We start from the raw sequence: 17103 nt of genomic DNA, 5'->3' as shown, positions 1-17103 counted from the left end.
ATATTCTAAACAACATAAATACACAAATCATAAATGCCCAGCGAACTCCAAATAGAATAAATCCAAATAAACCCACTCCGAGACATATACTGATCACACTGTCAAACACAGAAGAGAAGGAGCAAGTTCTGAAAGCAGCAAGAGAAAAGCAATTCACCAAATAAAAAGGAAACAGCATAAGACTAAGTAGTGACTACTCAGCAGCCACCATGGAGGCCAGAAGGCAGTGGCATGATATATTTAATATTCTGAGTGAGAAAAATTTCCAGCCAAGAATACTTTATCCAGCAAAGCTCTCCTTCAAATTTGACGGAGAGCTTAAATTTTTCACAGACAAACAAATACTGAGAGAATTTGCTAACAAGAGACCTGCCCTACTGGAGATACTAAAGGGAGCCCTACAGACGGAGAAACAAAGAAAGGACAGACAGACTTGGAGAAAGGTTCAGTACTAAAGAGATTCGGTATGGGTACAATAAAGGATATTAATAGACAGAGGGGAAAAATATGACAAACATAAACCAAAGGATAAGATGGCTGATTCAAGAAATGCCTTCACGGTTATAACGTTGAATGTAAATGGATTAAACTCCCCAATTAAAAGGTATAGATTCGCAGAATGGATCAAAAAAAAATGAACCATCAATATGTTGCATACAAGAGACTCATCTTAGACACAGGGACACAAAGAAACTGAAAGTGAAAGGATGGAAAAAAATATTTCATGCAAGCTACAGCCAAAAGAAAGCAGGTATAGCAATATTAATCTCAGATAAAATACACTTCAAATGCAGGGATGTTTTGAGAGACAAAGAAGGCCACTACATACTAATAAAAGGGGCAATTCAACAAGAAGAAATAACAATCGTAAACATCTATGCACCCAATCAAGGTGCCACAAAATACATGAGAGAAACACTGGCAAAACTAAAGGAAGCAATTGATGTTTCCACAATAATTGTGGGAGACTTCAACACATCACTCTCTCCTATAGATAGATCAACCAGACAGAAGACCAATAAGGAAATTGAAAACCTAAACAATCTGATAAATGAATTAGATTTAACAGACATATACAGGAAATTACATCCCAAATCACCAGGATACACATACTTTTCTAGTGCTCACGGAACTTTCTCCAGAATAGATCATATGCTGGGACATAAAACAAGCCTCAATAAATTTAAAAAGATTGAAATTATTCAAAGCACATTCTCTGACCACAATGGAATACAATTAGAAGTCAATAACCATCAGAGACTTAGAAAATTCACAAATACCTGGAGGTTAAACAACACACTCCTAAACAATCAGTGGGTTAAAGAAGAAATAGCAAGAGAAATTGCTAAACATATAGAGACGAATGAAAATGAGAACACAACATACCAAAACCTATGGGATACAGCAAAAGCAGTGCTAAGGGGGAAATTTATAGCACTAAACGCATATATTAAAAAGGAAGAAAGAGCCAAAATCAAGGAACTAATGGATCAACTGAAGAAGCTAGAAAATGAACAGCAAACCAATCCTAAACCAAGTACAAGAAAAGAAATAACAAGGATTAAAGCAGAAATAAATGACATGGAGAACAAAAAAACAATAGAGAGGATAAATATCACCAAAAGTTGGTTCTTTGAGAAGATCAACAAGATTGACAAGCCCCTAGCTAGACTGACAAAATCAAAAAGAGAGAAGACCCATAGAAACAAAATAATGAATGAAAAAGGTGACATAACTGCAGATCCTGAAGAAATTAAAAAAATTATAAGAGGATACTATGAACAACTCTATGGCAACAAACTGGATAATGTAGAGGAAATGGACAATTTCCTGGAAACATATGAACAACCTAGACTGACCAGAGAAGAAATAGAAGACCTCAACCAACCCATCACAAGCAAAGAGATCCAATCAGTCATCAAAAATCTTCCCACAAATAAATGCCCAGGGCCAGATGGCTTCACAGGGGAATTCTACCAAACTTTCCAGAAAGAACTGACACCAATCTTACTCAAACTCTTTCAAAACATTGAAGAAAATGGAACACTACCTAACTCATTTTATGAAGCTAACATCAATCTAATACCAAAACCAGGCAAAGATGCTACAAAAAAGGAAAACTACCGGCCAATCTCCCTAATGAATATAGATGCAAAAATCCTCAACAAAATACTTGCAAATCGAATCCAAAGACACATTAAAAAAATCATACACCATGACCAAGTGGGGATCATTCCAGGCATGCAAGGATGGTTCAACATAAGAAAATCAATCAATGTATTACAACACATTAACAAGTCAAAAGGGAAAAATCAATTGATCATCTCAATAGATGCTGAAAAAGCATTTGACAAAATCCAACATCCCTTTTTGATAAAAACACTTCAAAAGGTAGGAATTGAAGGAAACTTCCTCAACATGATAAAGAGCATATATGAAAAACCCACAGCCAGCATAGTACTCAATGGTGAGAGACTGAAAGCCTTCCCTCTCAGATCAGGAACAAGATAAGGATGCCCGCTGTCACCACTGTTATTCAACATTGTGCTGGAAGTGCTAGCCAGGGCAATCCGGCAAGACAAAGAAATAAAAGGCATCCAAATTGGAAAAGAAGAAGTAAAACTGTCATTGTTTGCAGACGATATGATCTTATATCTAGAAAACCCCGAGAAATCGACGATACAGCTACTAGAGCTAATAAACAAATTTAGCAAAGTAGCGGGATACAAGATTAATGCACATAAGTCAGTAATGTTTCTATATGCTAGAAATGAACAAACTGAAGAGACACTCAAGAAAAAAGATACCATTTTCAATAGCAACTAAAAAAATCAAGTACCTAGGAATAAACTTAACCAAAGATGTAAAAGACCTATACAAAGAAAACTACATAACTCTACTAAAAGAAATAGAAGGGGACCTTAAAAGATGGAAAAATATTCCATGTTCATGGATAGGAAGACTAAATGTCATTAAGATGTCAATTCTACCCAAACTCATCTACAGATTCAATGCAATCCCAATCAAAATTCCAACAACCTACTTTGCAGACTTGGAAAAGCTAGTTATCAAATTTATTTGGAAAGGGAAGATGCCTCGAATTGCTAAAGACACTCTAAAAAAGAAAAACGAAGTGGGAGGACTTACACTCCCTGACTTTGAAGCTTATTACAAAGCCACAGTTGCCAAAACAGCATGGTACTGGCACAAAGATAGACATATAGATCAATGGAATCAAATTGAGAATTCAGAGATAGACCCTCAGATCTATGGCTGACTGATCTTTGATAAGGCCCCCAAAGTCACTGAACTGAGTCATAATGGTCTTTTCAACAAATGGGGCTGGGAGAGTTGGATATCCATATTCAAAAGAATGAAAGAGGACCCCTACCTCACCCCCTACACAAAAATTAACTCAAAATGGACCAAAGAACTCAATATAAAAGAAAGTACCATAAAACTCCTAGAAGATAATGTAGGAAAACATCTTCAAGACCTTGTATTAGGCGGACACTTCCTAGACTTTACACCCAAAGCACAAGCAACAAAAGAGAAAATAGATAAATGGGAACTCCTCAAGCTTAGAAGTTTCTGCACCTCAAAGGAATTTCTCAAAAAGGTAAAGAGGCAGCCAATTCAATGGGAAAAAATTTTTGGAAACCATGTATCTGACAAAAGACTGATATCTTGCATACATAAAGAAATCCTACAACTCAATGACAATAGTACAGACAGCCCAATTATAAAATGGGCAAAAGATATGAAAAGACAGTTCTCTGAAGAGGAAATACAAATGGCCAAGAAACACATGAGAAAATGTTCAGCTTCACTAGCTATTAGAGAGATGCAAATTAAGACCACAATGAGATACCATCTAACACCGGTTAGAATGGCTGCCATTAAACAAACAGGAAACTACAAATGCTGGAGGGGATGTGGAGAAATTGGAACTCTTATTCATTGTTGGTGGGACTGTATAATGGTTCAGCCACTCTGGAAGTCAGTCTGGCAGTTCCTTAGAAAACTAGATATAGAGCTACCATTCGATCCAGCGATTGCACTCCTCGGTATATACCCGGAAGATCGGAAAGCAGTGACACGAACAGATATCTGCACGCCAATGTTCATAGCAGCATTATTCACAATTGCCAAGAGATGGAAACAACCCAAATGTCCTTCAACAGATGAGTGGATAAATAAAATGTGGTATATACACACGATGGAATACTACGCGGCAGTAAGAAGGAACGATCTCGTGAAACATATGACAACACGGATGAACCTTGAAGACGTAATGCTGAGCGAAATAAGCCAGGCACAAAAAGAGAAATATTATATGCTACCACTAATGTGAACTTTGAAAAATGTAAAACAAATGGCTTATAATGTAGAATGTAGGGGAACTAGCAATAGAGAGCAATTAAGGAAGGGGGAACAATAATCCAAGAAGAACAGATAAGCTATTTAACGTTCTGGGGATGCCCACGAATGACTATGGTCTGTTAATTTCTGATGGATATAGTAGGAACAAGTTCACAGAAATGTTGCTGTATTAGGTAACTTTCTTGGGGTAAAGTAGGAACATGTTGGAAGTTAAGCAGTTATCTTAGGTTAGTTGTCTTTTTCTTACTCCCTTGTTATGGTCTCTTTGAAATATTCTTTTATTGTATGTTTGTTTTCTTTTTAACTTTTTTTTCATACAGTTGATTTAAAAAAGAAGGGAAAGTTAAAAAAAAAAAAAAAAAGAAAAACAAGGAAAAAAAAAGATGTAGTGCCCCCTTGAGGAGCCTGTGGAGAATGCAGGGGTATTTGCCTACCCCACCTCGATGGTTGCGAACATGACCACAGATACAGGGGACTGGTGGTTTGATGGGTTGAGCCCTCTACCATAAGTTTTACCCTTGGGAAGATGGTTGCTGCAAAGGAGAGGCTAGGCCTCCCTATGGTTGTGCCTAAGAGCCTCCTCCCGAATGCCTCTTTGTTGCTCAGATGTGGCCCTCTCTCTTTGGCTAAGCCAACCTGAAAGGTGAAATCACTGCCCTCCCCACTACGTGGGATCAGACACCCAGGGGAGTGAATCTCCCTGGCAACGTGGAATATGACTCCCGGGGAGGAATGCTGACCCGGCATCGTGGGACGGAGAACATCTTCTTGACCAAAAGGGGGATGTGAAAGGAAATGAAATAAGCTTCAGTGGCAGAGAGATTCCAAAACGAGCCGAGAGGTCACTCTGGTGGGCACTCTTATGTACACTTTAGACAACCCTTTTTAGGTTCCAAAGAATTGGGTTAGCTGGTGGTGGATACCTGAAACTATCAAACTACAACCCAGAACCCATGAATCTCGAAGACAGTTGTATAAAAATGTAGCTTATGAGAGGTGACAATGGGATTGGGAAAGCCATAAGGACCACACTCCACTTTGTCTAGTTTATGGATGGATGAGTAGAAAAATAGGGGAAGGAAACAAACAGACAAAGGTACCCAGTGTTCTTTTTTACTTCAATTGCTCTTTTTCACTCTAATTATTATTCTTGTTATTTTTGTGTGTGTGCTAATGAAGGTGTCAGGGATTGATTTACGTGATGAATGTACAACTATGTAATGGTACTGTAAACAATCGAAAGTACGATTTGTTTTGTATGACTCTGTGGTATGTGAATATATCTCAATAAAATGAAGATTAAAAAAAATAAATAAATAAAATAAAATAAAATGCATTAACGAAATACTCTAGATGTAGGTTAACCAGGTAACCAGTACAGAAGAGCTATGGACCTTCAACTCTTCTAATACAGGCTTGAGACTGCATTCAGGTGTGCCAGTTTTGTAAATTTGAGGTCAATGAAAGCACCCCCCACCCCACAAGTCCTATCACATAAATTACTGCTACACCAGTCCTTCTATACCCTACAGGTGGATATTTCAATCTTAGAGTAGAACTTTATATTTTTCACTGTTAAATTTTGTCTTTTTGATTTGAGACAAGAGCTCCAGCTTTCTAAATTATTTTCAGAATGGATTTTATTTATCTATTGTACTGGGTATCCCTCCCATCTGTAGATCTGATAAGCCTGCCTTCTCCGTCTTCACCCAGGTTTCTGCTACAAAGCAAAGGGCAGATCCCAGAGAGAGCCTCCTGGGGTAAGCCAGCAGTCACCTCCCTCTAGGTACATTCATTCCACAAACATTTACCAAGTACCTGCTATGACATGGTCAGTCACGTCGTGGAATTCATAATATAATTAAAGCTAAAATTACTTAATGCCTATGTATGAAATTCAGCGTTTTTCCTAAAATGCTAGTCATATTAGGCCACTCTTGTCCTCAAAAACTTCCAACAGCATCCTTGGCTAACTAATCATGTCTGTTTATTTCCTGGCCCCTTTTTCTATCCAACCTGATCTTCCAGCCAAACCCTGGCATCAGTCAGCCAGCTTAAGTTACCTCTCCATCCCTGACACAGTCTCCAACCATTCAGAGCCACCCTGAGTCTCCCAGCTCTGACTTCTTAAAACCCCTATTGTTTGCCCACTCATTCTGGCATTTTATCATATGTTGCCCAGCATGACTGTTTAATGATTTCAAACATATATATTTGATATCCCAACAATATGGCAAGCTGAGACCTTCCTAAATTGTATTTCAAATACATCCCTGGACAGAACTAGAAGCGCAAGACAGCTTTGTTAAAGTAAATGTAGTGTTACCCCTGTCTTCTGTTATTGATGAGGAATCTATCATCAAGAAAGTATTATTCTTCCTTAAGAAGAGACATTCAGAATTAATTTCTCAATTCTGAACTATTTTATCTATACAGAACTATCTACTACTCTTCCATGTATCTCTTACAATCTTGAAAATGACAAGATTGCCAAAGCAACTTTTTTTTTTTTTTTTTTTTTTTTTTGCCACTTACAAAAACCTGATTTGCAAGATTTTTTTCTAAATTCTACATTTTGGGCCAAACTCAGACATTTTCCCCAAAAGCTTTTAGCCCTTCCTCTACAATATACACTGCTTTATCTTACACCACAATAAAACAGCTGTAATCATCAAGACCTATTTATAAAGAAATCAACTAATATCAAGCTCAGCTTTCCCCTTTAGCTTTAATCACTCAACAAATTCAACTTCAAGAATTTAGCATAGTGGAGACAGCAAAGACTCTGGAGTCAGGCAAACTAGGGTACGATCATTTGCTCCTTAGACTGCTATCCAACCTATCAGGGACGTTACCTAATATCTGTTAGCCATTTTCACCCATGTCCTGGAAATTACTACCTATATGACCTTCAGAAATTACTGAACCTCTCTGTTCAGTATAGTGAGATGTGAAAGTGACACATCCTGGCATGTAGTAAGGTTTCTACCAATATTAGCATCTACTATTATTATTAATATTGGTATGAATATAGTAATGTACGTAGCATGCAGTAGGGGTTCAATGAAAGACAGCTATTACTTTCTAAACCATATTTATTATGTCAAATAGAACTGATGGTTTTTTACAATATTTTATCCATTTGTCTATGTCTTGGTTCTCAAAGTGTGACCCAGAACAGCAGCATCAGAATTTTGCTAGAAATGCAAAGACTTAAGACTTGTTAGAACTGCAAATTCTCTGGCTCCACCACAAACCTACTGACTCAGAAGTGTGTGTGTCCCAGTAAACTCCACTTGGATTCACCCTCCAAGTGAGTCTGATGCAGCTACATCTTAGAAGCACTGGTGTAAATCAAAGATCTGGAAAAAAATATTTCTTACTTTCAGCTTTTATAAGCAGTAGCTCTCATTAGCCCTTTATAAAGTTGAAGCTTCAAAAATTATATCTTATCTGTGCCCCCAGTATAAAATTACTTAACAACTATGTAGTGGTCAAGAACACAAACCAAATAAAGCTTTTCTTCTATTCCCTAAAAGTTATCACTGTGTTCTCAGCTTGCGGATTTACATTTCCATCTAGCCACCAAGTCAGAATAAAGAACAGTGTGACTGATTCAGTGGAGTCATGAAATCGTTGTCAATGTAGGCAAAGGGTATCTATGCCATGAGTAGATTAAACTTTCCAAAGACATGATGGAACAAAGATAAATATTTGGTAGTCAGTTTGGTGTCTCCCATTTGGTAACCAAGCAGGTTACTAAGAAACAGGGTGTGGTCCAACACTAGAATCCAGGGCCTTTTCTTCTCTAAATGCATTTATGAATCAATAAATTAAAATTAAAATTTAGACCATTATGCTACTACACAATGGTAAGAAATAAATTTACAGTATAACTAACCAGTGCTGAGGAACATATTTCCACAGTTGGATGCTACATAAGAAAAGCAATTATATGGACTTCCCTAGACTCCAATCTTCTACTAAAAATCTTTCACCACCTTAACTTATTCCTCTTGAATACAGCCTCTCAATGATGGTTCCAGTTTTAATTCTGGGTCCATCAGTATAAATTTTAAAAGGAATTTCTAATCTTTGATAATCATTAAAGTGCTTCCAAAGAGAAAGCTCTTCTTTCTTATTTCCCCTAGAGGAAGACAAAAGTGAAATCATAGGTACTTAAATCTTAGGTGCCATTTCTTACGTTATTGTCCTATCAATTTCTAGACAACAAGACAGAGTTGCATGTGATCAGTAAGAACGACTAAACAGTTACATAAGATCCTCTAGTTTATAAAGAGGTAGTACATAGCGTCATAGGTGAAATTGACACAAATAATTGCTGTAAATAATAAAAGAATGCCATCAAATTTATTTTTTTGATCAGTTCTCTGGGTAAAATTTACTAATTGAAGTCACAGGTACTTTCATTAACAGCCAGCTCATAAATTAATATAATATTTAAAATTATGCTAAAAAATACCTAAATGTTTCTGACACCAAGTTTACCAGAAACCATAATTTTCAATGTAAACAATTAGGTATACTCAGTGGTAAAAAGACCTGTAGAGGCAGCAGACGTGACAACTGGACTTTATTCTTAAAAGCATTCTGAAGAGTGATGAATCAAAAGAAAGACATTCTTGCCAGAACCATTTAAAGATAAGCTTAGTCATACAACTGAAATACAGAACAGTGAAACGTAAATGCATTTGGAAAAAAGCCAGAAACTTCTGCTCACCAACAAATATAGGTTTTAGTTAACCATTTTATTTACTTTAAGCAGATAAAATTTTAAATCTGAAAAATATAAAATAAGGCCTATATATAATTTTTCTGGATAAAAAGCTATATAAAAATCATAACAAAATACAGGAAAAAAATGTTTGCATATACAGACTTAATAGTAACTTAAACAATCATTTAAAAGCTCCACAACGCTTACTCTTTTCAGACACATAAACTTGTGAAAATCAGCCATGCCAGAATCATTCCCTAGGTATATCTCATTTTATAGTTGATTAAGTCATGACTGCCTAAGTCACAGGTTTGATTAGTAAATACTTTAAACTATAAGGTTGAGAAAAGTAAACACAATCTCATAGCCAAGGAGACCCTGCTGCTGGGTCTGGAACATTTCACAGTGCTCAAAGAAATCAAACATTGGATACTCTCCTCATTCTAATTCATAGTCTCATACCATGACTTTGGTATAGCTCTACCAGTAAATAGCTATGGTGAGTTTCTTCTTCTATTAAATAAGGTAATGGAACCAGATGATTTAGAAGATGCCCTCTAAGTGTGATTCTAAGTGAAAATGTAACTGAGGACCCAACACTACAAAACACTGAAAAACAGAATGAGTCTGCATTGTCTCACTTTCTATGAGGAGATTGTGGAGAGAAAGGAAAGAGGGAATAAAAAGGGACTTTAGCCACTAGGTCAACCCTTAAACATCAAAGGAGGTGAGAGGAGGTGGATGGATGCAGCTAACAGGATAACCTCAAATAATTCTTAAGTGTCCCAGTGGGCTCTAAGGCAAGGAGGCAATGGGCCAATCTATCCTCAACAGATCCTGAACCCCAACCTGAGCTTTTTCTCAAACAAATACTAAAAGAAAAGTACTTGAAGTATGAAAAGGGATATGGATAAAGGAGGCGAAGGGCACCAAAAGCAACTTACACCTAATTTACAATTTCTTCTGCAGCCTCTGTAGTTGATTGAAGAGTGCCTCCCAAAATTCATTGCTACCCGGAACTGCTGAATGTGATGTTATTTGGAAATAAGATCCTTGCAGATGTAATTAGTTAAGGATCTTGAGACAAAATCATCCTGGATGTAGGGTAGACCCTAAATGCTATGACTGGTGTCATTATAAGAAGAGAACACACGTTGACAGAGAGAAGGCCATGGGAAGACAGAGGCAGAGTTTACAGTGAAGCAGCTACAAGCCAGGAAACACCAAGGATTGCCAGGAGTCACCAGAAGCTAGGAAGACGCAAGAAAGGATTCTTCTCAAGGGCCTTCAGAGGAGCATGGCCCTGCCGACAACTTGGTTTTAAATTTCTAGAACTGTGAGAGAATACACTTCTGTTGTTTAAAGCCACCCAGTTTGTGGTACTTTGTTACTGCATCCAAAGGAAAACTAATAGACCCTCCAAGTCAAGCCACTCTTCTATACCATAAACTCTAATTTACTTAGTGCTTACAAATATGCCAAGTACAGTGCTTTATGCTTAGATGAATTACCTCATTTACATCCTCACGCCAACTTACCACTACCATTCTTTTACAGATGAGGCCATAAGAAGGTTATAGCCTCACAAATAAAAAATTTCACAAATAAAAAATTGCAAAGCCCGGGTGCAAACCCCAAAAGCATGGCTTTTATCTGCTATGTTTGCTGCCTCCCATCTTTGTTTTACCTGTCTCAGACTGATAAACCTTATAGCAAATATTTTACTTTCAAAAACAATTTGCTCTTAGTTAGCAGAATATACTATTTATAAAATGAAACAAACAAACAAAAATCAGTGGACAAAAGTCTGCTCTGAGTCTAACCTCTGAACCACCTCACTGCCCAAAGGAGCAGGACTGCCAAGAACAGTTCCCCTTGGAGCCAAAGAGGGTCTCAACTTTTTATCTCTTCCTAACACCCAGGGGGAAGGATGTGGCTCCCAGTGGTAACAGAACCTCCCTCAGAAGTGATTCTCATCTGCAGAGTGGGTGACATGACTTCCCTGAGCAAACAGGTGCTGAAAGGGAGAGGACTGAAATAAAAATCACTTTTATAGAAGGTAATTAGATTCTATTATATTACTGGCACCACTCCTCTGCTACATTATAGTTTCAACAGGACTTGTATGCTAGCTTAAGAACAGTCCCAAACAACGGACTGAAAACATTATCTCTTTCCAACTTTGAGACTTCCCAGAAAAGGGAAAAAAGTGACATATTTAGTTGTGAAGTTCTAAGAGTTCTTTACCTGTGGTTTATGGAAGGGCTTCAGAGGGGTCCAATAACTCTAGGAAATTATATGCAAATTTTGCATACATATGTATTTTTCTGAAGCACTTAATATCAGATACCAAACAGCATATGACACACAAATGAATATTAATTTAGGAACCAAAACTATTAACTGTTTCACAGTCAAGAAAATATATGCAAAAATTTAAACCCCTGGGTCATACTAAGTACAAGAAGTAAAATGAGTCTAGACTTCTATCTCTATAATCTGTCTTTATTCTCATCTAACCATCTGCCATCCGCATAAATCGGATGCTAGAACTTGGTTTGAATCTTGAGGGGAAAAAAATCACACTGAGAAATGTAGCTTTTCCATGCCCTTACATATAAGTATTTACAGATTACTTACATTGTTGAGATTTTTAGAATCCAATAACAATGGGTTTTACTAATGTTACAGAATGCAATGTAATTGCTGGGTACTTATCTTCCCACCTCCATCATTACCCAAATGCCACACACCAAATAATTATAGATTCCTGAAATGCATGTGAAATGCTCTGGAATTAGTACTCAAAAGCCATGCTTCAGAGCTATACAATCAATTACTGCTCAGTAAATCAAATTCCCAGACATGATAAAAACGTAAACTGACCTTCATGAGATGCTGATTTATCCATTTTGTAAATGTTTTCTTTTGAACTTTGTCCCGTTCATCTGAAAAAAAGATACAAAAAAAGGTTAAATAAAATCTATGAATAGAAGATTTTTATTGTGATTACGCATACAAACAAAAGTAAGATATTCAAAATATACTGCTTATTGCATTTGAATTTTCAAGTTAAAATTCTGGCTTTAGGCTATTGATAAGAAAGTACTTACAGATCGTGTTATCAGATTGGTCTCTTCCTACTGTTGTATTTTCCAACATTATTCCATTAAACAAATGCCCTCTGCCCATTCTGCACATAACACCCCCCACCCCAGCCCCACCACAAAGCTGTCTAACCTAACCTTTCTTCTTCAGGTGAGCACTTGCTCTGGAACTTCCCCCAAGTACTTTAACACACATCACTTATCAATAGCTCTTCAAAACCACAGCAGTGAGGACAGGTTGTACAATTCTCATTTTATAAAAGAGAAAAACTAAGACTTAGGTTCAAAAGTCTTGCCCATGATTATCAAGCAAATAGTTTAAAGTTCTAATAAAGGGCTTTTGCTTGAAGTAGAGATCTGATTTAATTACTGTTAAGCAAAATACAATGGCCACCTGCCTTGGGCATCCCTAGGAGGGACCCCTGTCTGAGAAGAGATTTTCTAGAAGACAAGAAACAATTGACTTGCAGACGCTTTCCAAGAAAACTAAACACACCCTACAGAACTTCAGACAAGCAACACCTAGTGAAAAACCAGCACAGGTCCAGTTAGAGATAGCTAATATGGTATGGAAAAGCATACCATACTAAACAATGTATATTTGCTTTCTGCTCCTCACTTCATAAACCCCGACCCCACCATGTAAAATGGAAACATCAGCCAATTCAAAAACATTTCCTTACTTGCTTCAGCATTTGCCATATATAAGCTCACCTTTTTACTCCCTCTAAGAAGCTCCCTTCTACTTTCTGAATGGGATGCCGCCCGATTCATGAATCACTCGGTGAAGCTGTGAGATCTTAAATTGCATGAAGTTTGTGGGGTTTTTTGTTTTGTTTTGTTTTTTTAAACATTTTACTAACCACTCTACTTCTCTCCTGGATTCTCTGTTTTGAATTGTCTGGTAAGAAAAAAACATCCCAACCAGATCCTCACTACAGGGAGCAACACTGCCCTGGTTACTACAGAAGCAGTGCAAAGAATGGAGAGGCAAGGGTCAAGGAGGAGTAATTGCAGTATTTTGATTCATAAAGTTATTAAGGAAAGTGGAATCATAATCTTCCAACACTTAAAGCTAACATTCAAAACCACAATAACGTTCTTCCTTCCCTACTTTCTTGTTTCCTTCCTCCCTCCTTTTGCATCTGGAGATAACTCTTTCTCTTTCCCTGGTGATCTTCTTTCCTCTCCCACCACAAATCAGACTTGCTTCAATCTTTCCCCACAGTTTAAGACATGTGCTCTCTTCCTTCATCTCTTTTCCTCCTCATTGTTCATCTGTGAACCCTCTTAAACTATTACAATGAAACTAAGATTTCTCTGAAAATATCTGTCCTATTTATTAGAAGTATGCATATTTTCTACAATAATTTAAATATAAACACAAATGAAAAGACAAATCAACTGGGAAAAAATCTGCAATATGAGACAAAGGTTCATTAATATTAATACTAAAAAACACTTGAAAAGAAAAATATGAACACTCCAATAATGTATAAGTGGGCAAAAGGCGACATAAAAGTAAAAAGTGAATGCCCCAAGAAATACTGAAAAGGTGTTCAAAATCTCACTAGCAAATAATACTACAAAATAATACAGAGAGAGCTTCTCAACCTTTCAAACTGGCCAAGATTGTTACGAGAAAAAAAAAAAAAACAACATATATATGTATATATGTTGACAAGGCCACAGGGAAACAGACATCCCTGTATTTTGCTACTAGAAATGAGGTGTGATCCAAGTCCTCTACAGCTATGCTACCCGGAATGGCAACCACTAGCCACATGTGGCATTTAAATGTATACCAAAATTAATTAAAATTAAATGAAATTTAAAATTCATTCCTTGGTCATGCTAGTCACATTTCAAGTGTTCATACATTCACATGTGGTTAGTGTCTAATACATTAAATAACACATTTATAAAATATTTCAATCTTCACAGAAATTTCTATTGGACAGTGCTGCTCTAGATCAAAACTCCATTGTTCAACACTTCTCTACGCTTTCCCGAGAGTTATCAAAAGCCTTAAAAAAGTATCTCCCCTTCCAGTAATTTCACTTTTAGTAAAGCAATCCAATGGTCTATACAGACTCACTTACTTGCAAAGTTATTCAGTGATGGCATATTACTTAGAGCTCTCTTACACATTAATACCAATATGAAGGGTGAGATAAACCAAGTAACCTAGTTTGTATTTTCCAAGCATTTCTTTTCCAAAACACTTCCTTGAAATTCCTTTCATTCCTGATCACAGTCAGGCAGGGAGAAACAAAATGATACCTAAATTTAGCCTATCATTTAGTTCTTCTCAGTAACAAATACCTTTTCAGTACCCCAAACTTCCAGTCTCCTTTTTGAATTAACATTGGATACTAAAATATTGGAGAAGGAGTTACAGAAAGCAGGCCCAGAAGGTAGAGGCTCCCTAAATCTGAGTATAAGTGCTCAGAATTTAAGCTAAAAATTGTTATATTTGCCTGATTCCAAATGTAAAATCCCCAGGTACTTTGCTTATAACTACCCTGCCAAGAACAATGATATTCATAATTGCTAACCAACATTATCATCTAAAAAATATTTATGAATTCCTCTCAGATAGTCTGTTGGTCCCTTAGGGGCATCACCTGTACCTCACTTATCTTTGAATACCCCATTCTAGTGCCACATGTTTTTAAATATTCAATAAATAAATGCCCAGGATGTGAATTAATTATGTTCCCAAAAAAGGACAACTGGATTCAGGATAACAAGGTTTATCCATTTGGGTCTTAAAGCAATAATGGTGTCTTAACAGTCTTTCACAGTTGCTATTCCTAAAGAGTTCAAAAGAACCTAAACTACTATTTACTACATAAAGCAAGAACAAAGAAAGAGACACAATCTACTAGCCCTCCCTACTGATAAAAAGCAGACTGTATACTTCTCTAATTTACTCATTCGTTCCAGCATCTATTAGGTTCCTTTGATGAATCCAGTGCCATGATGGTGCTGGGACAACTAGGCTGTTTAGATGGAGCACTGGTCCTTGCTCATCATCAAAAGAAGCCCCTGACATGAAAGCAGTGTGATAAGCAGCCAACTGAAAAAGCATGTGGCACTCACCACGAAAGCAAACACCAAGGAAAAAGAGGCCTGGTCCTGTGCTGGGTGGCGAGATGGGGCATGGAAGGGAGAAGGTATGGTGGCAAGACAGATATCAGCCATGTGCAGATTTTTCCCTCAAAAAAGAAACCCTAATTTGATAATTTAACACTGAAAGAGCCATGGTTACAACCCAAGTACTGTGATTCCATCAGAGTTGCTTCTACTACTGCAAGATGTTGTCATCCTTCAATAGGAGGCACTGAAAACATCTCAGTCACAGGCATGGTGCTGGGGAATCTGGCCCTGTTGTGTGACGTGAACTTTGGACAAGTTAATGCAAACAATGGATCCTCTCTGCCAAAGTTTAACACCCACATCACATTTTCAGCTGTGCCGTTCTGAGTCTTCAGCAAAAAGACAACAGAGAACAAAAAAATTACTTACTAGATATTGGATATTATATCCAATTAAAACTTAGGTTATTCCCACCCAATTAAGAATTTAGAAACTTGATGTTAAATCCTCAAGAAAAAGCATTAAAATATATTATTAAAATCTTTATAAGTCAACAATAGACAGCTTCCATAATAATAATAAGATTAAGGTGGCCCTGTAAGTATCCTCCAAAATGTTATTAATTTATTTAATCATCACATAATTTACTCTATTCCATTGAGTTTAATGTATTATATTTATTATATAAATTTCTCTCTTCTTGTTACATAAAAGTTAACAAAATGGATTTATTATTTTCTAAATTAATAGACTAGTTATATAAAATGAACATGACGAAATAGAACATAAGCTCTAAAGACCTTATACTTAACTGCTTAATTTCTAACCCAAGTGGTATATCAAAACAGCAAATTTTATCATGTATTTACTTCCAAATACAGAAGAAAGATTTACTTAAATACAACTATAAAAAGGTTATTTTGATCACTGAGGTATTGATGAAATTGTTGTTAGAGGCTCAAAAGCACTGCTGAAAATGTGAGATGATGGTAATATTTGGCTGGTATACTGAGGTAGTATCTGGGAATTATGATCCACAACTAAAGTTACATGAGTAGGATACAAAGACTAAAGCTAACTAAATAACATACATAATTCATAACTTCTGATACTGTTTCCTAATAGTAACAACCTGAACCTTTACATTTAAGCCACAATAAACCTAGGTAAGTTCTGCTGAAGCCCCAGGGAAATTCTTTAACACTAGAATGTTCCCACAATGCTACAATAATGAGTTGTGAGTTAATGTGGACTTTGGGGAACCAACTTTCTACAGGGGAACAACTTAAACAATCTGAAAGTAATTTCAGTCTGGGAAGACTGTGATTTAACACTTTCCACATGTACTATTTCAAAAGAGAGGTATTTCAAAAGGGAGTATTCCAAATTACACCATCTAATTTTCCAGTTGCAAGTCTCATAATGGTTCTTTATGTCATTTCAGTCAGGGATATCCAACACTGAAATTTATATTTAGAGCAAGGTTGCTATGACAACAATAGGGAAAATCATTCCTGTGATTTTTAACCTATTACAGTGGTTTTACAGACTTATCTAGTTATTTTTCTGACTTCTGATTTTTCTGAATGAAGTTTTATACACTTTCCTCTATTTGAAAATTATTTCATTTATAAAGTAAGCTTTAAATGACAGCATACATTTATGTTCCCCTTATAAAGTACAACATGGCTGAGGGTAGTGACACAGAATGCAAAGACAAGAACAAAAGAAGTTGGAAAAAAAACCAAATATGCAGAAAGAGCATTGATTATT

At 36.5% G+C, this 17103-nt stretch overlaps 1 protein-coding gene across 22 annotated transcripts in view; it reads right to left on the bottom strand.

The window, feature by feature from the left end:
- The window catches only part of DST (dystonin), a 489857-nt gene that overhangs the window by 251212 nt on the left and 221542 nt on the right, over nt 1-17103 (bottom strand). For all 22 annotated transcript variants that reach the window (XM_037843232.1, XM_037843222.1, XM_037843223.1 and 19 more), the window contains one exon: nt 12008-12069. In XM_037843232.1, the coding sequence (XP_037699160.1) occupies nt 12008-12069 (62 nt within the window). The remainder of the gene's footprint in view (nt 1-12007; nt 12070-17103) is intronic.

This window comes from Choloepus didactylus, chromosome 7, assembly GCF_015220235.1.
Source record: "Choloepus didactylus isolate mChoDid1 chromosome 7, mChoDid1.pri, whole genome shotgun sequence".
Taxonomy (NCBI): Eukaryota; Metazoa; Chordata; class Mammalia; order Pilosa; family Megalonychidae; genus Choloepus; species Choloepus didactylus.
This window is presented reverse-complemented; position numbering and strand designations above follow the sequence as displayed.